The sequence below is a fragment of the Coregonus lavaretus genome, assembly GCF_964263955.1.
Source record: "Coregonus lavaretus genome assembly, chromosome: 5".
Taxonomy (NCBI): domain Eukaryota; kingdom Metazoa; phylum Chordata; class Actinopteri; order Salmoniformes; family Salmonidae; genus Coregonus; species Coregonus lavaretus.
In genome coordinates this window covers 76,704,653-76,727,936 of record NC_139992.1, presented here as the reverse complement: position 1 = coordinate 76,727,936, position 23,284 = coordinate 76,704,653, and the positions used below count along the sequence as shown (strand labels likewise).

At 45.6% G+C, this 23,284-nt stretch overlaps 1 protein-coding gene across 5 annotated transcripts in view; it reads right to left on the bottom strand.

Annotated features, from left to right (window-relative positions):
• Nucleotides 1-555: 555 nt before the first annotated feature.
• The window catches only part of LOC311129562 (guanine nucleotide exchange factor DBS-like), a 36,931-nt gene continuing 14,202 nt past the window's right edge, over nucleotides 556-23,284 (bottom strand). Inside the window, exons 5-34 of one of the 5 annotated variants that reach the window (XM_084161889.1) lie at nucleotides 20,425-20,544; nucleotides 20,159-20,275; nucleotides 14,305-14,454; nucleotides 14,011-14,135; nucleotides 9,624-9,738; nucleotides 9,161-9,280; nucleotides 8,830-9,021; nucleotides 8,503-8,694; nucleotides 8,140-8,296; nucleotides 7,781-7,845; nucleotides 7,574-7,647; nucleotides 7,315-7,381; nucleotides 7,095-7,210; nucleotides 6,904-6,973; nucleotides 6,680-6,772; nucleotides 6,479-6,571; nucleotides 6,231-6,356; nucleotides 5,830-6,051; nucleotides 5,594-5,686; nucleotides 5,387-5,465; nucleotides 5,164-5,236; nucleotides 4,834-4,922; nucleotides 4,347-4,433; nucleotides 4,174-4,233; nucleotides 3,314-3,388; nucleotides 2,946-3,026; nucleotides 2,395-2,504; nucleotides 2,134-2,246; nucleotides 1,548-1,651; nucleotides 556-1,437 (exon numbers count right to left, since the gene is read on the bottom strand). In XM_084161889.1, the coding sequence (XP_084018015.1) occupies nucleotides 1,358-1,437; nucleotides 1,548-1,651; nucleotides 2,134-2,246; nucleotides 2,395-2,504; nucleotides 2,946-3,026; nucleotides 3,314-3,388; nucleotides 4,174-4,233; nucleotides 4,347-4,433; nucleotides 4,834-4,922; nucleotides 5,164-5,236; nucleotides 5,387-5,465; nucleotides 5,594-5,686; nucleotides 5,830-6,051; nucleotides 6,231-6,356; nucleotides 6,479-6,571; nucleotides 6,680-6,772; nucleotides 6,904-6,973; nucleotides 7,095-7,210; nucleotides 7,315-7,381; nucleotides 7,574-7,647; nucleotides 7,781-7,845; nucleotides 8,140-8,296; nucleotides 8,503-8,694; nucleotides 8,830-9,021; nucleotides 9,161-9,280; nucleotides 9,624-9,738; nucleotides 14,011-14,135; nucleotides 14,305-14,454; nucleotides 20,159-20,275; nucleotides 20,425-20,544 (3,258 nt within the window). In that variant the 3' untranslated portion in view covers nucleotides 556-1,357. The remainder of the gene's footprint in view (nucleotides 1,438-1,547; nucleotides 1,652-2,133; nucleotides 2,247-2,394; nucleotides 2,505-2,945; nucleotides 3,027-3,313; nucleotides 3,389-4,173; nucleotides 4,234-4,346; nucleotides 4,434-4,833; nucleotides 4,923-5,163; nucleotides 5,237-5,386; nucleotides 5,466-5,593; nucleotides 5,687-5,829; nucleotides 6,052-6,230; nucleotides 6,357-6,478; nucleotides 6,572-6,679; nucleotides 6,773-6,903; nucleotides 6,974-7,094; nucleotides 7,211-7,314; nucleotides 7,382-7,573; nucleotides 7,648-7,780; nucleotides 7,846-8,139; nucleotides 8,297-8,502; nucleotides 8,695-8,829; nucleotides 9,022-9,160; nucleotides 9,281-9,623; nucleotides 9,739-14,010; nucleotides 14,136-14,304; nucleotides 14,455-20,158; nucleotides 20,276-20,424; nucleotides 20,545-23,284) is intronic. The other 4 variants (XM_084161890.1, XM_084161891.1, XM_084161892.1 and 1 more) reach the window with 4 other exon arrangements.

Below are 23,284 nucleotides of genomic sequence, written 5' to 3'. Positions count from 1 at the left end.
TGACCCCACGGGGTGAGATCTTGTGTGGAGCCCCAGATCGAGGGAGATTATCAGTGGTCTTGTATGTCTTCCATTTCCTAATAATTGCTCCCACAGTTGATTTCTTCAAACCAAGCTGCTTACCTATTGCAGATTCAGTCTTTCCAGCCTGGTGCAGGTCTACAATTTTGTTTCTGGTGTCCTTTGACAGCTCTTTGGTCTTGGCCATAGTGGAGTTTGGAGTGTGACTGTTTGAGGTTGTGGACAGGTGTCTTTTATACTGATAACAAGTTCAAACAGGTGCCATTAATACAGGTAACGAGTGGAGGACAGAGGAGCATCTTAAAGAAGAAGTTACAGGTCTGTGAGAGCCAGAAATCTTGCTTGTTTGTAGGTGACCAAATACTTATTTTCCACCATAATTTGCAAATAAATATATTAAAAATCCTACAATGTGATTTTCTGGATTTTTTTTTCTCAATTTGTCTGTCATAGTTGACGTTTACCTATGATGAAAATTACAGGCCTCTCTCATCTTTTTAAGTGGGAGAACTTGCACAATTGGTGGCTGACTAAATACTTTTTTCCCCCACTGTACATGGTCACCAGTTGAGGTGACTGGTAGCACTCATAGAGCAACAATCTGAAAAGCTACACATGGTATACTTTTCAATCATAGCATTCATAATCTTTTTTATTTACAGTAACTTTCTATAAAAAAAAATACAAACAGTCTTGTCTATTTGTAGACAATCAAGGGGACCATGATGCAGACCAACAGCATTGTAACATAGGCTTACAGTACAACAAAAAGGGCTCAACACAATCCATGTCCACCACTCTATTGCAGATGGAGGGGTGGCTATATCACTGATACCTGATCAGGTTAATCTTAGAATTAGAATTCATAACAGAATTGTATTGTATTTCTATGGGTTTTGTCAGGTTCTTGTCCATAGCATTTTGTCTGCTTGCATAGCTGACGGTTAGATCTAGGATCAGCTCACCCAACCCCCAATCCTAACCTTGACAATTTTAAGAAGGATAAATGCAAAAGTATCAAACTGACCTAAAATCAGTGTCTAGGTGTAGCTGCTGCCAACCTACACTGCTGTGTCTCTTCAACTACACAAGGGCGCCAGAGTCCATTCTCTAGTCAACGACATTTGATTTAGTCTATTGTTGGCATCTTCTTGAAGTTGATGACCAGTATCCTAATCGAGGGGCTTGCCTCTGGGTAAGGTGGGGGGAAGTTGTGTTTAGGGTGGGGGGAGAAAGTGCTGTCTTGCTGGGGGAGCCACCAGCTGGTGCTGTTGGGTTTGGGTCTGGAGACAAGGGGCCTGGGGTGGCCTGATGGGGCCAGGGAAGGGTGGAGGGTTCAGGGCTTGATGTCAGAGAAGCTGGTGTAGGTCTCACAGCAGCTGGATGAATTGCTGAGGTTCCCTGAGCCACTGCCCTCTGGAATACACACACATACACAGGGAGACCAGAGGTTAGAGGAGATGGTTTAGGAGAGATACACACACACACCCCGTTCCACATAATTCTACATGGAGAGGAGGTTTTACCTGAGCTGGTGAGAGACTGGCAGGACTTGGACTCTCCAATCAGGGTGAGAAGGTTGGCTGCAGCCACCCAGCCCTCCTGCTTGGTCTTCAAGTTCTTCACAAACCTGCACCAACACACAAACACACACAACCCCTTGATCACCACCTCACCCCAACTCAACACTGCTCAGATTTGAATACTGGGTCATATTCATTAGGCACAGAAGAAAAGGGACTGCAACAGGGATGTGCTACCTGAACTTGTCCAATAAGAATTGCTTATTTTCGTTTCCTGTTTCAACATGTTTTGTTACGTTTCACTATGGCAGGTCTCTCCAACCCTGTTCCTGGAGAGCTACAGTCTTGTAGGTTTTCACTCCGACTCTAACCTAGCACACCTGATTCTAATAATTAGTTGCTAACATGAATCATGTTAGTTACAAGTGGGGTTGGATCGAAAACCTACAGGAGGGTAGCTCCCCAAGAACAGGGTTGGAGAGACCTGCACTATGGTACTCCCTATTGAATATGAGCCTGTTGGAATAGGTTCTGACTGTTAAAGTGTGAAGCCCAATCAAGTGTAAGGGCGTCGAGGTAATATTCTCACCACTGTCCATCATCTCTCTCCTTGATCAGCTGCACCGTTTCACCACTCTTGACTGACAGGTCCTGGGCCTCTCCCTTCTCATAGTCAGACACCACTGTGTACTTCCCTGCACACTGTACACAGTCACGATATGGTGTTAGATTGTATGTATGATTGTAAACAATTATTTAGAAAAAATGTTTATACGTGGAGCCACATCCCAGCTTGGAGTGGATGAGTATCCTCACGCACGCACGCACCCACACACACACACACACTCACTAGTTTCTTTCCCCCCTCGTCCTCGGGGTCTGAGTTCAGGGGCTCTTCAGGGCTAGAGTAGCCATCATTCTCCTCATTGGCGTCCAATGAGAGCGAGCCCTTGGTCCATCCTAGAGGAGGGAGAGAAGGGACATAACCCAGTTTGGTGTCTTGTGTAGCCTGAAACACACACTCGCTCAGTCGCGCACACACACACACTGGGGGGGGGATTGAGAGTATGAATTTCCAGCAACCTGTCTGACCAGACACTGTCAGGATGGACCGCAATCAGAAAGAACAGGACCAAGTGAGACTACAGTAATCGTGTGGACCATTCAGAACCACAACACTACTCAGCAATAAGGAACGTGACGTTTTTTTGGATAAATATATCAACATATGTATTTAGGTGGTCATGTGTATGCACAGACTCAGGCAGGGGAACAGTGTGTAGGGAGTGAGAGGGGCCAATCTCTCAGTGAAATTCGGCAGCCATTTTGTGATCACCACACATCTTAATCCAGTCTAAACCAGTCTAAAACAGTCCAGTCCAGTTGAATGCTGTACGGTACCTCTCCTCTTGGCCTGTAAGAGACTCGAGGTGCTGAGCCACCTGACTCTGCCCAGGTGGAGGTGAGCGTGAGTGCCTGGGTCTGAGAGAAAGATACATACAACCCTATTGAAACATGGTCAAAGAGATCGACTGCAGCGAACGTGCTCAACCACAATGAATGACCGACCATGGTAACTATGACTCCTGTTGCCTGTCAGTCAACACAGCGTATCATACATTCCCTGATTAACCTTATTCGCTTGTCTGAGGGGAGAAACCGCTGTCTGTAAATCAACACACCCTGACCAACCACGGTTGAAATGATCAAATGCAGCGACCATGGTCGACCACAGATACAGTGAATAGGATTATTATGGGAAGGTGTACCTTTAAAGCCAAACGGAGTAGGATCACTCTTTATCTCATGACGTTTGGTTTTATGGTCAGGGCTTGTGGGAGATCCTAGCCATCACAGGAAGACAGGAATAAAATAGGAAAAGAGAGGAGGAAGAGAGACAAAAGGAGTAGCAAAACACTCAAATAAGACAAATATCAGTAGTAACATATCTTTAAAGTGGAAGTTAAAGTAAGCACAGACAAAGAATGAAGAGAGCAGAGGACATTCAAAGGAGCACCACACACTGTATGTTCTAACTGTATGTTCTGTTTACTACCATTGTTATCCTACAGCACACACTACTCTGAGACAGACTACAGGGGTGAAAAACAGAGATACAGGCTCCCTAAAGCAGTCTATTCACTATCAGCTACACAGTACAACTCTAATTGGTCGTCACTTAAGCAAGCGTTTCCCAACTCTGGTCCTCAAGTATCCCCAACCATACACATTTTCGTTGTAGCCCCGGACAAACACACCTCATTCAACTCATCAAGGGCTTGACGGCAGGTAGCTTAGTGGTTAAGAGCGTTGTGCCAGTAACCAAAAGGTCGCTGGTTCTAATCCCCGAGCCGACTAGGTGAAAAATCTGTCGATGTGCCCTTGAGCAAGGCACTTAACCCTAATTGCTCTTGTAAGTCGCTCTGGATAAGAGCGTCTGCTAAATGAATTTTTAAAAAAAGAAATAAAAAAAAGAAAGTTGAATCAGGTGTGTTCTGTGGCTACATTACAAATGTGTACTGTTGAGGGTACTCGAGGACTGGAGTTGGGAAACACTGACTTAAACTATGGAACAAAGTTACCTCTCTAGATTCTAATCTATGGTCACTTTAGCTAAATTGTCAGGTACCTGATGGAGAGAGGGGCATCCTGGGTAAAGTTAAGCTTTTATTGTCAGGAGGTGAGAGGTCTGTAGAAGGAAGCATGCCATGTATTATCCTATTTAAGTCTATAGTGCTGACATATAGTAACAATGTACAAGAGTACTATGGCAACCCCCTGGTGGCCAGCTAGGGCTGTTACCTTTGTTGTAGTTGCTGAAGCCCTGCAAGGTAAAACGCTTTTTAGCCACAGCTGCTCTGTCTGAGGTAGGACTAGTCGCTGCTTCTTCTGGGCCAGGAGAAGGAGAGGAGCAGGGGAGAGAAGGAAGGAAGGAGAGGTGAGTGGGATGAGAAAGAGGAGAGCGACAGGGAGAGGTGTGTGAGGCATAAAAGAAGGAAGGGATGGAGAGAAGGAAAGTGCAGTGAATAGAAAGAGATAGAAAGAAGTGAAGAGAAAGATTAGTCAACTCATCACAGAGAGAGAAGCAACATTTAGTTAAGAGTCAGTCAGAAGGTAGTATAGTTCAGTGTTTGGCTGAAACAAGAAAAGCTTTAGGAAAGTGATGACTATTAAACACAGTTGAGAGTAAAGAATAGCTTTGAATTTAGCATTGGACCCAGTTTAAAGGTGGTGGTGTCTGAGCGGTCTTTATGTTATACCCTCCTCCCCTCTCTCGCTCTCTGCTCACCTTTGGTCTTTGGGAAGGAGCGGGAGTTAGCATCGGGGCTGCTTGGTTCTCCCTTCTCCTTCATGCTCCTCTCCCCTCTTCTAAATGGACTGAGGAGACAGGAGGATGAAACAGGTCAGTCAGAAACTCACACTGCAACACACTTCGGTAAGACAACATGTTGTATACATGATACATTTCTGTCTGAACCTTCTGTTACATCCCCCTAAACAGGCCCCATTATTCCATGTAATATACAGTGCATAACATTCGGTGGGTCTTTGATTACTTCTCATTTGTGAATGAGAGGCTCTGACTCTGTAATAGGTCAGTATGGGTCAGGTGACTGACCTGAGGCTGACAGGTCCTCCAGCACCAGGGGGGAACTGGAACAGTCCGTCTGATGGCCTCTGTTGGCTGGCTTCTGGAAGACACGCAGGGAGATCAACTACAGTCCCACTAAATCATGACCAGTGAATGTAATACTCAATGTAATTACAATACACTCAAAGTATTAGAAAGAAAACAAATACTATTTGACACCAGGTCTGCCACAGACAGACACTCTACCTACCTCTGTAGGCCTCCAGCTGTGTTGTCAGAACCTTCCGGATCTCCTTCACCCACGTCGTTTTTACCTCAGATGTTGGGGCCTGAAATACAACGATGAAACCCATTTCTGTTTTTTTATCTAAATAGAGTCTGATATGATTTCTGTATCATTGTAAAACAAACTTGTAGACATGTAGTCTGTAGCTGTCGTTTGGGCAAAACCACTCACTTGAACGATGTACACCTCCTCCCGTGAGTTGCACCAGACCTCAAACTTCTTGTTGTCACCTTTGGCGTTCTCAGTGATGCCCACAGCACTCATCTGGTAGAGGGCATACCATTTTGGAAAATGTTAGCTTCTAAAAGCTCAATTTTAACTCACTTGCAATATCAAACACTGTTAGACCTACTACAAACACACATACTGGCGGGCAGGCAGACATACGGACAGACAGACAGACTCACGCTGAGGGACTGTTTAAAGCTGTAAGAGGGGGCTTTCTCATAGCCCTCCCCGTTCTCCTCCCGTCTCTTACAGAAGAGCAGGGCCTTCTCATGCAGGAACAGGTGTCTCTGCATGGGCTTGAAGCGGGCCAGGTCCTTGACCTTGGCGTGACCTTTCTTGTGTTCTGTCCACACACTGAATGACCCCTGCATCAGCAGCCGGCCCAGGTCGCCCATGTTACCCTATCAGAAGAAGGGTCACAGGTCAAGAGAAAGTTAATGTCTCATCAGAAGCTATGGTGCTGCAGTCTTATGTAATATTGACATGTTGACACAATCTCTAAAATAATATGATGTTGACGCCATGAAAGGAATATGCAGTACATTTCAGAGAATGTGAAGTTTGTCGATGATGAACTCACATCATATCCAGTGATAGCGATGAGGTGCATGGAGTCGTTGACAGCCTTCAGGATGCCCAGGATAGAGGTGAGCGCCTCCTGCAGGTCCTCTGACCCCTCACAGCCCTTACTGTACTTCAGCAGCTCCTACAACATACACATATTGAGTTATGTCGATCTGCAATGAGACATTATGAATATAAAGGAGTGGACCAGAATGCTCTTGTGAATCATGAGACAACGTATAGAAGGACAAGTACCGGTCCTACCTTCAACAGGAGCTGGTATTTGGTGATCCTCTGGACAGGTTTCAGGAGATAGGAGTCCAAGCCCAGTTTATGTTCCAGCTTCTTCTGACACTCCTGGTACAGACCAGAACAGGGAAAATACATGAATAGGGGATAACAACCACTTAGGCCTGAAGCTGTTGGGTGTGTGTAACTTAGGGGAGGTGTGGATATGGTGTGTACCTGGAAGAAGGCGCAGTCGGAACATTGTCTCCACAAGCTCTCAGAGCGAGGTTTATTCTGACAATACTTCTCATAAATCTGCAGGTCTGTCATCTATGAGAGAGAGAGAGAATAAAGAAAAGAGAGAAAGGTTGAGAGAGAAATACCCCTGCATCACAAATGCTTCACTACAATCAGAGTAGTGATTAAGACAACATATCCCAGTTCAATCTCCAAACACTCACCCTCTCCAGAAAACACCGACCTACAAGTTCCGGGCAGTCTTCGTACTCTTCCAACTCCCTCAGAAAGGTCCTGGGAGATCATAAGGAAGAGGGATGCAGAGAGAAAGAGATGATGAGTCAGTCAGTACAATGCCTGGGTAATCCTATCACTGTGTAAACACCATTAATAACCGCTAGGGGCGCTCATTTACCTCTTGTGGAAGTGGTAGATCTCAGGCATGTTGCCAAACAGCACATCTTTTTTGTTTTGCAGAGGAATGGGCATGAGGCTGGTCATGGCTGGGTTGTCCATCTCTGAGGCATAGCCCTGAAACACACATTAGGACTAACACAGTTAAGACCGATACACGTGTGAGAGGAGGACGGAGAGGTTTCAGATGGTCCAGGGGAGAGGGATAGAGAGATACACACCTGTAGAACACAGAGCAGCTCCTCCACGTATGCCTTCTCTGTCTCCAGCAGCTCATTCATTACATGTCTACATAGAGAGAGCACAGTCAGACATAATGTAGACAGTTCAGGCTTACATGATACAGACACCAGATGATAAGGGAATCTTTATAATTATTATTTCTATGGGTGAAACACTACACACAGAAGTCAGAGAAACACCACAGACTCACAGATATGCAGCCAGACATAACATCGGACAAAACACAAACAAACGTACTTTCTGAGGATGGCCAGGTTCTCGTCTTCCTCTGACAGAGAGGCACTTCTGTTGCTCTGTAGCTGGCCCTCCACCTGAGAACACACCACAGGATGAGTGTCTGCTGAAGCTACTGGAGCTAGTGTCTCATTTGACATGCATACTGCAGGTATGATAATACTATCCCACAGTAAAACACAGACCAAAGTAAGAGGGACCTCAACTTACTTTTCTACAGCTGACCCCGTTTACAGAGTCTCCCTCTGAGCAGCTCTTCTCCAGCACTCTCTTTGCTATGGGCGAGAGAAAGAGAGAGTGGAGGAGGTGAGGTGGGATAATAACACTATACACATATCTAAATATATATTGACCGATCTAGTTAAAAGAACATTAACCCTATGTCAGGACTGTATTTGTGAGGACAGGGTGCTGATGATGTGTAAACACATGTGGTACGTCAGGACAGGTGTTATACAAGGACATATGGTACATAAGAACTGGTGGTACTTCAGGACAGGTGGTATATAAGGACATATGGTACATAAGTACTGGTGGTACTTCAGGACAGGTAGTATTTATGGACTCACCTGGCGAGGACAGTGGGGACTTGATGGCTTCAGGCCTTGGGGCCACAGGCTGGACTGGCCTGGTCTGTTTGGCTGCCAGCTTCTTCAGACTGACCCTTCTCTTCTCAAACATCTCCTGCATGGACACCTGCTTCTGGAACACCTTCTCCACTTGGTCCTGAGGGAGGAGAGGAGAAAGGATGAGAGAGGAGGAGAGGAGAGAAGAGGAGGAGAAGAGGACCCAGGAACAAAATTACACTCTGGGACACTCACAGGTTTTGATAGCTGTTTGTTTGCTGTGTCATCTTTTCGTTACATTTAATTGATCACATTATGAATCCAGGTCTGAGTGCATGTCCAAGTCAGAGAGATGGATCCCCTTACCTTGAACTCGTGGTTGAGCACTGTCTCGTAGTCCCTGCAGATGGCACTAGGATCAGTCAGTTTGTTCTGTCCCGCCGTATCCAGGTAACGCTCAATCTCCTGCAGCGCTGACTCTGCCCCGTCATGTGATTGACACTTGTCAACGGGCTGAGAGGCCAGCAGGTAGATGCCATCATCACACCACTTAGCAGCCTAGAAGAGGGGGGGGGTTGAGAGTGTGCTTTTAGGGGTTTATGGGGTGGTGTGTGTGTGTTTCTGCATGCATTTGATTGACTTTATTGACTTTGTGTATGTGTGTATATATGTGTGTGTTTACGTCCCCCTCACCCTCTCCAGGCTGTGGTGCAGCTCCATAGCTCTGAGTAAGTGGTCTTTCTTTGCTCTCAGGTAGGCGCTCAGTTCCTCGTTCACGGCTCGGAGCTCGATGCATTTGGGCTGGATGGAGTCCTCAGCATAGTGGGAGCTCTGGATCAACTTGTCACCCTCACGTGCCAGAGCCTGGGCTTGGTCCAATACCTCCTACAGAGGGAGAGGGGGAGAGAGAGAGGAAGTGAGAGAGGGCATGGGGTAGGAGGGATGGAAAGATAAAAGGGAGACATTATTGATTTCTATACGTACTCTGGATAATACATGTCTATCAGTGTGTTTGTTTACTTACACAGACTCTCTCCTCGTGGCTGCTCAGCTCGCGGAAGATGTGATCAGCGTGGGCGGGGCTTATTCCCACCTCCGAGAAAGCTGTCAATCTCTCTGCCACCTGGTCCAGCAGACACCTCACCTGGAACAGCAGCACAACAGTTAGAACACACACAGGTTTGACACATACAGACAGATGTAATGACATTTGGTATGACCTATACACAATATATACTCAGATCCGGTTGTACATGCACACACAGACATGGTATACAAAGATCAGGTGTGACATGCACACACACAGGTGGCCGTGTCAATGTCCCATAGGTGTACCAAAATCAGGGCTGTAATTGCCTCAATGATCTACTTAGTTTGGTAAGGTGTATGTTGCTCTCTGGCGTATTGCTCTCAGGTACTGTAACTAGTGTATTTTACCCAAGGTGTACAGATGTCAGGTGTGTGTAGTCATGTGTTGTCCCACTCACCTCTCTATAATTGTGTTCAAAGTGGCGGAGCAGCAGACATTGCTCCAGCTTGGTCTGATGTCTCACCCAGAACTCATCAAACGCCCGTTCTGTCTCATTCAACTGGGAAAGCAGTCTGATGGAGGAGAGGGAGAGAGGGATGGAGAGGGGGTGGAGGGAGAGAGGAGAAGATGGATAGAGGAGAGGGGAGGAGAGAGATGGGGAGGGAAAGATGGTGAAAGGGTAAGAGAGAGAGGGAGAGATGGGGCAGAGGGGGTGAAAGAGAGAGATGGGGCCAGGAAAAGAGAGATTGAGAGAAAGAGGGAGAGAAGATTAGAAAAGAGGAGACACTTTCTGCTATTCCTATGTGTGTGTTTTGCTCACTCTACTGAGTTGAATGTGAAAGGTGCCAGCCTGTGTTGGCTTCTCTGTCACCGGTGTTCACCAAAATACTCCTTCTGACCTCAGATGACCCAGCACTGCCAGTCCTTATCATGGTGATGAGCAAAAGCTGGTGTGTGTTCTAACCTCTTGCGTTCATCAAGTTCTCCAGTGTTCTAGATTTCCTGTGTATCTCTGAACCATGTGTTCTAGGTGCCCTGAGTGTGTTCTAACCCCAATGTTCTAGAATCCTAGTGTGTGTGTTCTACCCAAATGTTCTAGGCTCCTAGTGTGTGTTCTAACCCCAGTGTTCAAGGTCCCTGAGTGTGTTCTAACCCCAGTGTTCTAGGTTCTCAGTGTGTGTTCTAACCCCAGTGTTCTAGGTTCCTAGTTAGTGTTCTAACCCCAGTGTTCAAGGTTCCCAGTGTGTGTTCTAACACCAGTGTTCAAGGTTCCCAGTGTGTGTTCTAATCAAATCAAATATTATGTCACATGCGCCGAATACAACAGATGTAGACCTTACAGTGAAATGCTTACTTACAAGCCCTAAACCAACAATGCAGTTTTAAAAAAGAATACCCCCCCAAAAAAATCACAAAAAAATACAATATAAAATAATACGAAATAAAAGTAACAAATAATTAAAGAGCAGCAGTAAAAATAACAATAGCGAGGCTATATACAGGGAGTACCGGTACCAAGTCAATGTGGCTAGTCGAGTTAATTGAGGTAATATGTACATGTAGGTAGAGTTATTAAAGTGACTATACATAGATAATAAACAGAGAGTAGCAGCAGCGTAAAAGAGGGGGGGGGGGTGGGCAATGCAAATAGTCTGGGTAGCCATTTGATTAGATGTTCAGGAGTCTTATGGCTTGGGGGTAGAAGCTGTTTAGAAGCCTCTTGGACCTAGACGTGGCGCTCCTGTACCGCTTGCCATGCGGTAGCAGAGAGAACAGTCTATGACTGGGGTGGCTGGAGTCTTTGACAATTTTTAGGGCCTTCCTCTGACACCGCCTGGTATAGAGGTCCTGGATGGCAGGAAGCTTGGCCCCAGTGATAATAATAATAATAATATGCCATTTAGCAGACGCTTTTATCCAAAGCGACTTACAGTCATGCGTGCATACATTTATTTAAAAAATTTTGTGTTTGGGTGGTCCCGGGGATCGAACCCACTACCTTGGCGTTACAAGCGCCGTGCTCTACCAGCTGAGCTACTGAGGACCACGTGATGTACTGGGCCGTACGCACTACCCTCTGTAGTGCCTTGATGTCGGAGGCTGAGCAGTTGCCATACCAGGCAGGGATGCAACCAGTCAGGATGCTCTCGATGGTGCAGCTGTAGAACCTTTTGAGGATCTGAGGACCCATGCCAAATCTTTTCAGTCTCCTTAGGGGGAATAGGTTTTGTCGTGCCCTCTTCACAACTGTCTTGGTGTGCTTGGACCATGTTAGTTTGTTGGTGATGTGTACACCAAGGAACTTGAAACTCTCAACCTGCTCCACTACAGCCCTGTTGATGAGAATGGGGGCGTGCTCGGTCCTCTTCTTTTTCCTGTAGTCCACAATCAACTCCTTTGTCTTGATCACGTTGAAGGAGAGGTTGCACCACACGGCCAGGTCTCTGACCTCCTCCCTATAGGCTGTCTTGTCGTTGTCGGTGATCAGGCCTACCACTGTTGTGTCATCGGCAAACTTAATGATGGTGTTGGAATCGTGCCTGGCCATGCAGTCATGAGTGAACAGGGAGTACAGGATGGGACTGAGCACGCACCCCTGAGGGGCCCCCGTGTTGAGAATCAGCGTGGCGGATGTGTTGTTACCTACCCTTACCACCTGGGTGCGGCCCGTCAGGAAGTCCAGGATCCAGTTGCAGAGGGAGGTGTTTAGTCCCAGGGTCCTTAGCTTAGTGATGAGCTTTGAGGGCACTATGGTGTTGAACACTGAGCTGTAGTCAATGAATAGCATTCTCACATAGGTGTTCCTTTTGTCCAGGTGTGAAAGGGCAGTGTGGAGCGCAATAGAGATTACATCATCTGTGGATCTGTTGGGCGGTATGCAAATTGGAGTGGGTCTAGGGTTTCTTGGATAATGGTGTTGATGTGAGCCATGACCAGCCTTTCAAAGCACTTCATGGCTACAGATGTGAGTGCTACGGGTCGGTATTCATTTAGGCAGGTTACCTTAGTGTTCTTGGGCACAGGGACTATGGTGGTCTGCTTGAAACATATTGGTATTACAGACTCAGACAGGTTGAAAATGTCAGTGAAGACACTTGCCAGTTGGTCAGCGCATGCTCGGAGTACACTTCCTGGTAATCTGTCTGGCCCTGCGGCCTTGTGAATGTTGACCTGTTTAAAGGTCTTACTCACATCGGCTACGGAGAGTGTGATCACACAGTCGTCCGGAACAGCTGATGCTCTCATGCATGTTTCAGTGTTACTTGCCTCGAAGCGAGCATAGAAGTAATTTAGCTCGTCTGGTAGGCTCGTGTCACTGGGCAGCTCGCGGCTGTGCTACCCTTTGTAGTCTGTAATAGTTTGCAAGCCCTGCCACATCCGACGAGCGTCGGAGCCGGTGTAGTACGATTCGATCTTAGTCCTGTATTGACGCTTTGCCTGTTTGATGGTTTGTCGGCGGGCATAGCGGGATTTCTTATAAGCTTCCGGGTTAGAGTCCCGCTCCTTGAATGCGGCAGCTCTATCCTTTAGCTCAGTGCGGATGTTGCCTGTAATCCATGGCTTCTGGTTGGGGTATGTAGGTACAGTCACTGTGGGGGCGACGTAATCGAAGCACTTATTGATGAAGCTAGTGACTGATGTGGTGTACTCCTCAATGCCATCGGAAGAATCCCGGAACATATTCCAGTCTGTGCTAGCAAAACAGTCCTGTAGCTTAGCATCTGCTTCATCTGACCACTTCTTTATTGACCGAGTCACTGGTGCTTCCTGCTTTAGTTTTTGCTTGTAAGCAGGAATCAGGAGGATAGAATTATGGTCAGATTTGCCAAATGGAGGGCGAGGGAGAGCTTTGTATGCGTCTCTGTGTGTGGAGTAAACGTGGTCTAGAGTTTTTTCCCCTCTGGTTGCACATTTAACATGCTGGTAGAAATTAGGTAAAACAGATTTAAGTTTCCCTGCATTAAAGTCCCCGGCCACTAGGAGCGCCGCCTCTGGATGAGTGTTTTCCTGTTTGCTTATGGCCGTATACAGTTCATTGAGTGCGGTCTTAGTGCCAGCATCGGTTTGTGGTGGTAAATAGACAGCTACGAAGAATATAGATGAAAACTCTCTTGGTACATAGTGTGGTCTACAGCTTATCATGAGATACTTAACCTCAGGCGAGCAAAACCTCAAGACTTCCTTAGATATCGTGCAACAGCTGTTGTTTACGAATATACATAGACCGCCACCCCTTGTCTTACAAGGCTGCTGTTCTATCCTGCCGATACAGTGTATAACCAGCCAGCTGTATGTTATTCATGTCTTCGTTCAGCCACGACTCAGTGAAACATAAGATATTACCGTTTTTAATGTCCCGTTGGTAGGATATTTGTTCCTGTAGTTCGTCCACTTTATTATCAAGCGATTGTAAATTGGCCAATAGCATCGATGGCAAAGGCAGGTTAGCCACTCGTCGCCGGCTCCTTACCAAGCACCCCGTTCTCCTTCCGCGATATCTCCTTTTCTTTCTACTGCGAATGACGGGGATGAGGGCCCTGTCGGGTGTCTGGAGAAAATCCCTCTTGTCCGACTCATTTAAGAAAAATTATTCGTCCAGTTCAAGGTGAGTAATCGCTGTTCTGATGTCCAGAAGCTCTTTTCGGTCATAAGAGACGGTAGCAGCAAAATTATGTACAAAATAAGTTACAAACAATGCGAAAAAACACACAAAATAGCACAGTTGGTTAAGAGTCCATAAAACGGCAGCCATCCCCTCCGGCGCCATCTTTTCCAACCCCAGTGTTCAAGGTTCGCAGTGTGTGTTCTAACCCCAGTGTTCATGGTTCCCAGTGTGTTCTAACCTCTGTACGGTGGCCAGGTTCTCCAGTTCGTCCTGGTTCATGTTGTGGTCTGGGTCTCTAACCACTGGTTCATTAATACTCTCCAACAGTCTGCTGCCCTGTCCTAAAGCCACCAGCAGATCCTCCTGGAGGCACAAACACATCAGGGGAATCAGATACACACACCAACACCATCACGCTGATATCAGTGGTGTGGGATAAAGACAATAAGACAATGATTTACGTAGATTTAACCCATCATATTATTTTGTGTATTCATCTTCCTGGAGGAGAGTGTGTGTGTGTGCTCTGTACCTTCATCTTGCTCTTCTTGTTGGTGTGTGTCCCCAGTAGGTTGCTGGTAGCCTGGATGTCGTTGGGTAGTTCAGTCTCTGCTAGCTCTGTCCCAAACGACTGCAGGATCTGAGCTGTTCTCTTTACCATCAGAGCAAAGCCCTCAATGGCCTTCACACAGATGGATATAATACATTGTTAGATAATAACATGCATAGCTTGACTGGGAAAAAGGTTATTAGTCCAACACTAGGGAACTGGGCCATGGTTCTAGTGTTTATGTTGTGTGTTCACTGTGTATTTGTTGGTTGTTTGTTTGCTGGATGTGTATCTCTGTGTGTGTGTGTTTGATTTTGATGAATTAGGATCCCCATTAGCCCATGCCAGAGTATGTGAGCGGAGCGGAGCAGAGCGTGCCCAATTTGACTGGAGAGTGGAGTGAGATTCCCAAAGGCTGGAGCGTCGGCCTTCTCGCCCGCTCCAATTTCGCTCCAGTAGCGCTCACTTCAGTTCAGGGCATGCACGGCCCAGCATGCAGTTGTAGTCTTCTTGTGTCCTGCTATAGCCCCTTGCTTTAGCTACTGTCATGGAGTTCGCTAAATATTTTCATAAAGAAACTGATAAAACACACAGGTGCTAAATCAAGGTGGCTTACAAAAATGAGGACCAAGAGCTGTGATGGAGTGTCCACATCTAAAGAATCATTGTGGAATCTGAAAAGACACTTATCCCAAAAGCATGATGGTCTACTTACTATGTGTACATGCTAAAAGAAATGAACGAGGTGGGTAGATAACTAAGTGTGTCATTGTAGCAAAGTATTTATAAATCAGATCTCTTAAACGTTTCGTTCTATTATCTTTACAGTAGGCCATCATTGATTTTGGCCCAATAGGCCTGGCATATTCCAAACGTTCAAGGAGATTTCCGTTTTGATTGGGTTATTTTGCCTAAAAACCTTTAGGCCTATCTAAATAAAAAGAAAACTGCATTACTGCATCCCTGCCCAGCCTGGCAGAGTGGCCAAAAGGGTGTTTAGCATCCCCAGTGGCTCTGCAAGTGTGGAGATGATATTCTCCGCTGCTGGCCTGAAGCCACAGACTGGCCAAACTTGTGTTTCTAAAAATGAATTCTAAAAATGAATTCAAAGGTACTAATAAGTAATTTTTCGTTTAATTTGTATTTAATTCTAAGTAAGTCACAGCCTATATGCGCATTTACAGTGGGGGAAAAAAGTATTTAGTCAGCCACCAATTGTGCAAGTTCTCCCACTTAAAAAGATGAGAGAGGCCTGTAATTTTCATCATAGGTACACGTCAACTATGACAGACAAATTGAGAAAAAAAATCCAGAAAATCACATTGTAGGATTTTTAATGACTTTATTTGCAAATTATGGTGGAAAATAAGTATTTGGTCACCTACAAACAAGCAAGATTTCTGGCTCTCACAGACCTGTAACTTCTTCTTTAAGAGGCTCCTCTGTCCTCCACTCATTACCTGTATTAATGGCACCTGTTTGAACTTGTTATCAGTATAAAAGACACCTGTCCACAACCTCAAACAGTCTCACTCCAAACTCCACTATGGCCAAGACCAAAGAGCTGTCAAAGGACACCAGAAACAAAATTGTAGACCTAAACCAGGCTGGGAAGACTGAATCTGCAATAGGTAAGCAGCTTGGTTTGAAGAAATCAACTGTGGGAGCAATTATTAGGAAATGGAAAACATACAAGACCACTGATAATCTCCCTCGATCTGGGGCTCCACGCAAGATCTCACCCCGTGGGGTCAAAATGATCACAAGAACGGTGAGCAAAAATCCCAGAACCACACGGGGGGACCTAGTGAATGACCTGCAGAGAGCTGGGACCAAAGTAACAAAGCCTACCATCAGTAACACACTACGCCGCCAGGGACTCAAATCCTGCAGTGCCAGACGTGTCCCCCTGCTTAAGCCAGTACATGTCCAGGCCCGTCTGAAGTTTGCTAGAGTGCATTTGGATGATCCAGAAGAGGATTGGGAGAATGTCATATGGTCAGATGAAACCAAAATAGAACTTTTTGGTAAAAACTCAACTCGTCGTGTTTGGAGGACAAAGAATGCTGAGTTGCATCCAAAGAACACCATACCTACTGTGAAGCATGGGGGTGGAAACATCATGCTTTGGGGCTGTTTTTCTGCAAAGGGACCAGGACGACTGATCCGTGTAAAGGAAAGAATGAATGGGGCCATGTATCGTGAGATTTTTAGTGAAAACCTCCTTCCATCAGCAAGGGCATTGAAGATGAAACGTGGCTGGGTCTTTCAGCATGACAATGATCCCAAACACACCGCCCGGGCAACGAAGGAGTGGTCTCGTAAGAAGCATTTCAAGGTCCTGGAGTGGCCTAGCCAGTCTCCAGATCTCAACCCCATAGAAAATCTTTGGAGGGAGTTGAAAGTCCGTGTTGCCCAGCGACAGCCCCAAAACATCACTGCTCTAGAGGAGATCTGCATGGAGGAATGGGCCAAAATACCAGCAACAGTGTGTGAAAACCTTGTGAAGACTTACAGAAAACGTTTGACCTGTGTCATTGCCAACAAAGGGTATATAACAAAGTATTGAGAAACTTTTGTTATTGACCAAATACTTATTTTCCACCATAATTTGCAAATAAATTCATTAAAAATCCTACAATGTGATTTTCTGGATTTTTCTTTCTAATTTTGTCTGTCATAGTTGACGTGTACCTATGATGAAAATTACAGGCCTCTCTCATCTTTTTAAGTGGGAGAACTTGCACAATTGGTGGCTGACTAAATAGTTTTTTCCCCCACTGTATTTAGTGTGTTTAAATGCAGTTTAATATCACATGTAGCCTATTTGAAATGATGTTCACTTCTTACATTCACCTTTTCAACAGCTAGTCTTACTGGGGTCCGACACATAACAAAAAAAAATTACAGACAAAATACTTTACAATTTACATACATTAAAAAAAATAAACATGTAGTGTGTGTATGTGTGTATCTATCAGTTACATATACAGTGCATTCGGAAAGTATTCAGACCCCTTGACTTTTTCCACATTTTGTTACGTTACAGCCTTATTCTAAAATTGATTAAATAGTTTTTTCCCCCTCATCAATCTACACACAATACCCATAATTACAAAGCAAAAACAGGTTTTAATAAATTTTTGCTCATTTAAAAAAACAAAATAAAACTAAAATAGTTCATTTACATAAGTATTCAGACCCTTTACTCAGTACTTTGTTGAAGCACCTTTGGCAGCGATTACAGTTCGAGTCGTCTTGGGAATGACGCTACAAGTTTGGTACACCTGTATTTGGGGAGTTTCTCTCATTCTTCTCTGCAGATCCTCTCAAGCTCTGTCAGGTTGGATGGGGAGCGTCGCTGCACAGCTATTTTTAAGTCTCTCCAGAGATATTAGATCGGGTTCAAGTCTGGGCTCTGGCTGGGCCACTCAAGGACATTCAGAGACTTGTCCCGAAGCCACTCCTGCGTTGTCTTGGCTGTGTGCTTAGGGACGTTGTCCTGTTGAAAGGTGAACCTTCGCCCCAGACGGAGGTCCTGAGCACTCTGGAGCAGGTTTTCATCAAGGATCTCTCTGTACTTTGCTCCGTTCATCTTTCCCTCGATCCTGACTAGTCTCCCAGTCCCTGCCGATGAAAAACATCCCCACAGCATTATGCTGCCACCACCATGCTTCACCGTAGGGATGGTGCCAGGTTTCCTCCAGATGTGACGATTGGCATTCAGGCCAAAGAGTTCAATCTTGGTTTCATCAGACCAGAGAATCTTGTTTCTCATGTTCTGAGAGTCCTTTAGGTGCCTTTTGGCAAACTCCAAGCGGGCTGTCATGTGCCTCTTACTGAGGAGTAGCTTCCGTCTGGACACTCTACCATAAAGGCCTGATTGGTGGAGTGCTGCAGAGATGGTTGTTCTTCTGGAAGGTTCTCCCATCTTCACAGAGGAACTCTGGAGGTCTGTCAGAGTGACCATCGGGTTCTTGGTCACCTCCCTGACCAAGAACCTTGTCCCCGATTGCTCAGTTTGGCCAAACGGCCAGCTCTAGGAAGATTCCAGAGAATTATGTCATGGCTTTAGAAGCTTCTGATAGGCTAATTTACATCATTTGAGTCAATTGGAGGTGTACCTGTGGATGTATTTCAAGGCCTACCTTCAACTCAGTGCCTCTTTGCTTGACATCATGGGAAAATCTAAAGAAATCAGCCAAGACCTCAGAAAAAAATTTGTAGACCTCCACAAGTCTGGTTCATCCTTGGGAGCAATTTCCAAACACCTGAAGGTACCACATTCATCTGTACAAACAATAGTACGCAAGTATAAACACCATGGGACCACGCAGCAGTCATACCGCTCAGGAAAGAGACGGGTTCTGTCTCCTAGAGATTAACGTACTTTGGTGCGAAAAGTGCAATCAATCCCAGAACAACAGCAAAGGACCTTGTGAAGATGCTGGAGGAAACAGGTACAAAAGTATCTATATCCACAGTAAAACAAGTCCTATATCGACATAATCTGAAAGGCCGCTCAGCAAGGAAGAAGCCACTGCTCCAAAACCACCATAAAAAAGCCAGACTACGGGTTGCAACTGCACATGGGGACAAAGATCAAATTTTTTTGGAGAAATGTCCTCTGGTCTGATGAAACAAAAATAGAACTGTTTGGCCATAATGACCATTGTTATATTTCGAGGAAAAAGGGGGTGCTTGCAAGCCGAAGAACACCATCCCAACTGTGAAGCACGGGGTGGCAGCATCATGCTGTGGGGGTGCTTTGCTGCAAGAGGGACTGGTGCACTTCACAAAATAGATGGCATCATGAGGAAGGAAAATTATGTGGATATATTGAAGCAACATCTCAAGACATCAGTCAGGAAGTTAAAGCTTGGTCGCAAATGGGTCTTCCAAACTTCCAAAGTTGTGGCAAAATGGCTTAAGGACAACAAAGTTAAGGTATTGGAGTGGCCATCACAAAGCCCTGACCTCAATCCTATAGAGGCCTTCAAACCTGACTCAGTTACACCAGGTCTGTCAGGAGGAATGGGCCAAAATTCCCCCAACTTATTGTGGGAAGCTTGTGGAAGGCTACCTGAAACGTTTGACCCAAGTTAAACAATTTAATGGCAATTTTACAAAATACTAATTGAGTGTATGTAAACTTCTGACACACTGGGAATGTGATGAAAGAAATAAAAGCTGAAATAATTCATTCTCTCTACTATTATTCTGACATTTCACATTCTTAAAATAAAGTGGTGATCCTAACTGACCTAAGACAGGGAACGTTCCCTAGGATTAAATGTCAGGAATTGTGAAAAACTGAGTTTAAATGTATTTGGCTAAGGTGTATGTAAACTTCCGACTTCAACTGTACATGTCAGTACATACACACAACAAGTAGGTCACATTGGGGAAGAGTCATTGTGCCGTGAGGTGTTGATTTATTTGTTTTTTTATACCAGGTTTGCTGTTCACTTGCGCTACATAAGATGGAAGGGAGTTCCATGCACTCATGGCTCTGTATAATACTGTACTTTTCTCCTTGAATTTGTTCTGTACCTGGGGACTGTGAAAAGACCCCTGTTGGCATGTCTGGTGGGGTAAGTGTGTATGTAAGTTGACTATGCAAACAATTAGGAATTTCCAACACATTAATGTTTCTTATAAAAACAAGAAGTGACACAGTCAGTCTTTCCTCAACTCTTAGCCAAGAGAGACTGGCATGCATATAATTAATATTAGCCCTCTGATTACAATGAAAAGCAAGACGTGCAACTCTGTTCTGGGCCAACTGCAGCTTAACTAGGTCTTCTTTGCAGCACTTGTGTGTGTGTTTACTCACAGTGCGGTGTGAGATCCACTTCTCGTGGCAGTACTCCTGGGTTCCTCCCAGCTCAGTAGTCAGTTGTGTCCGGTCTATGTAGGAGTGGAGCTCAGTCACAGAACTCAGCATAATCACCTACACACACACAAGCATAAATTTAGGATAGAAAAACGTAAATGGTGAATGTAGTCTATGAATGTGTCTGTGTGTGTGTGTGTGTGTGTGTGTGTGTGCGTGTGTGCGTGCGTGCGTGCGTGCGTCCGTCGGCTGCTGTCTGTACGTACCGGCACCTTCATCTTGAACTCATCCTTGTTGAACTTGAACAGGATGTCTGAGAGAGTCCTCTGGAATAAGGTGGTGGGCCTCAATACCAGAACCAACTGCAGGTTCCCTGGGAACGAACCCTACACACAGAGAGGGGGGAAGAAAGAGAGGGGAGAGGGGTAGAGAGTGGGATGAGGTAGAGAGAAGGGTGGATGAACTTCTATAATACAGGAGTAGACTGCATCCCCCTTTGCTCTCAGTCTAGACAACCCAATAGTAAGAGACATCCTGTGAGACACATAGGCATGGACACACACACACACACACACACACACACACACACACACACAGGTATCAGTGAAAGGCATAATAAGGACATTTGATACCTCAGGAGAGCAGGCAGTGACATTTACCAAGATGCCACTGCATTCATAATGTAGCAGCTATCACTCACATGCACGCGCACACACACACACTTTAAGGGTAGAATAAAGCTGAGAGACAAAGACCTTGGCGGGTCAGAGAGAGACTATTAAAAAGCAGACCCCGAGACATTATAATTCAGAGCCAAATTAGCATACAGTGTATATCCCTGAAGCCTGCTAGTTCTGATGAGGTAAGACTCAAACTGTACACATAAAGCCACAGCAAGATCAATATTATTGCTTTAGCCGGTGGTGGGGACAGATTCCCATTACAGAATTGATGCGTAAGTTAATGTAGCACACACACACACACACACACACACACACACACACACACACACACACACACACACAGGGGTTTGATTGATTGGAGAGAGACAGAGAACGCTGGCCTAAGCAGAAATGACAGATCTAAGACTCCAGTAGGGAATACACAAACTTAATGGAATGAATGAATTTATAAACTGTTCCTCTCTGCAGCCCAACTAGAGAGAGCTCTTAATGACCTTTGACACTACAGTACAGTCACTATGAAAGAAACTGGCCATTCACTAGCAATGTACCCTACAAAACCACAACATCCGCTGGAAACAAGCAAGGCAGAGGAAGAAATGAATGTAATGCAATTCAGTAGAAGTTGTTTTGAAAAGGGTGGTTGGGTGGATTTAGAAGACCGTATATATAAGGAACTAGTCTGACTCCCAGATGAGGGTTGTAACCGTTCGACCGTAACCTTCTGACTGGACGCCTCTGGTGGGTTGGTAATTGCGGTCATGGCCCACTGGTTCTGGTCGAAAACAGTAGAAACAGACAGGTATACACACGCACACGTGCACACACATCAGGCTGGTGAGTGGGAGTGTAGACAGTATGTCTCTAGGGAGTGAGTGAAACCAAAGTAACCCTATAGGCTTTTAATTAGGGACCACACCATAAACAACTGCTGCTCTCTCCCCATCTCTCTGCCTGTCTCTCCCAGTCTGAAAACCACCCATGCATGGCAATGCACTACATGCCTCCCATTACCAGCCTGTCAGGCTGTAATGCCCCCCCTTGTGGGATTAATAAAGCTTTCAATTTGAAATGAGGGAGGGAGCATTCCATGTCCCAGTGGAGCCTGGGTGTTCATATTCATCGCTCTCTATATATCTTCCTCTGTCTAGGATAATCATCTCTCTGCCACACATTCTCTTCAGTTCAGTGAAACTCTAAGATGAGGCTTTCGTGTCAATTATTCTGTGTGTGTGTGTGTGTGTGTGTGTGTGTGTGTGTGAGTGAGACAGCTCTGTCCACATAACGGTGGTGCTGAAACCAAGAATGCAGTCATATGGGGTTAAACAGCACTTAGGATATACAGTGGGGAGAACAAGTATTTGATACACTGCCGATTTTGCAGGTTTTCCTACTTACAAAGCATGTAGAGATCTGTAATTTTTATCATAGGTACACTTCAACTGTGAGAGACGGAATCTAAAACAAAAATCCAGAAAATCACATTGTATGATTTTTAAGTAACTAATTTGCATTTTATTGCATGACATAAGTATTTGATACATCAAAAAAGCAGAACTTAATATTTGGTACAGAAACCTTTGTTTGCAATTACAGAGATCCTACGTTTCCTGTAGGTCTTGACCAGGTTTGCACACACTGCAGCAGGGATTTTGGCCGACTCCTCCATACAGACCTTCTCCAGATCCTTCAGGTTTCGGGGCTGTCGCTGGGCAATATGGACTTTCAGCTCCCTCCAAAGATTTTCTATTGGGTTCAGGTCTGGAGACTGGCTAAGCCACTCCAGGACCTTGAGATGCTTCTTACGGAGCCACTCCTTAGTTGCCCTGGCTGTGTGTTTCGGGTCGTTGTCATGCTGGAAGACCCAGCCACGACCCATCTTCAATGCTCTTACTGAGGGAAGGAGGTTGTTGGCCAAGATCTCGCGATACATGGCCCCATCCATCTTCCCCTCAATACGGTGCAGTCGTCCTGTCCCCTTTGCAGAAAAGCATCCCCAAATAATGATGTTTCCACCTCCATGCTTCACGGTTGGGATGGTGTTCTTGGGGTTATACTCATCCTTCTTCTTCCTCCAAACACGGCGAGTGGAGTTTAGACGAAAAAGCTCTATTTTTGTCTCATCAGACCACATGACCTTCTCCCATTCCTCCTCTGGATCATCCAGATGGTCATTAGCAAACTTCAGACGGGCCTGGACATGCGCTGGCTTGAGCAGGGGGACCTTGCGTGCGCTGCAGGATTTTAATCCATGACGGCGTAGTGTGTTACTAATGGTTTTCTTTGAGACTGTGGTCCCAGCTTTCTTCAGGTCATTGGCCAGGTCCTGCCGTGTAGTTCTGGGCTGATCCCTCACCTTCCTCATGATCATTGATGCCCCACGAGGTGAGATCTTGCATGGAGCCCCAGACCGAGGGTGATTGACCGTCATCTTGAACTTCCA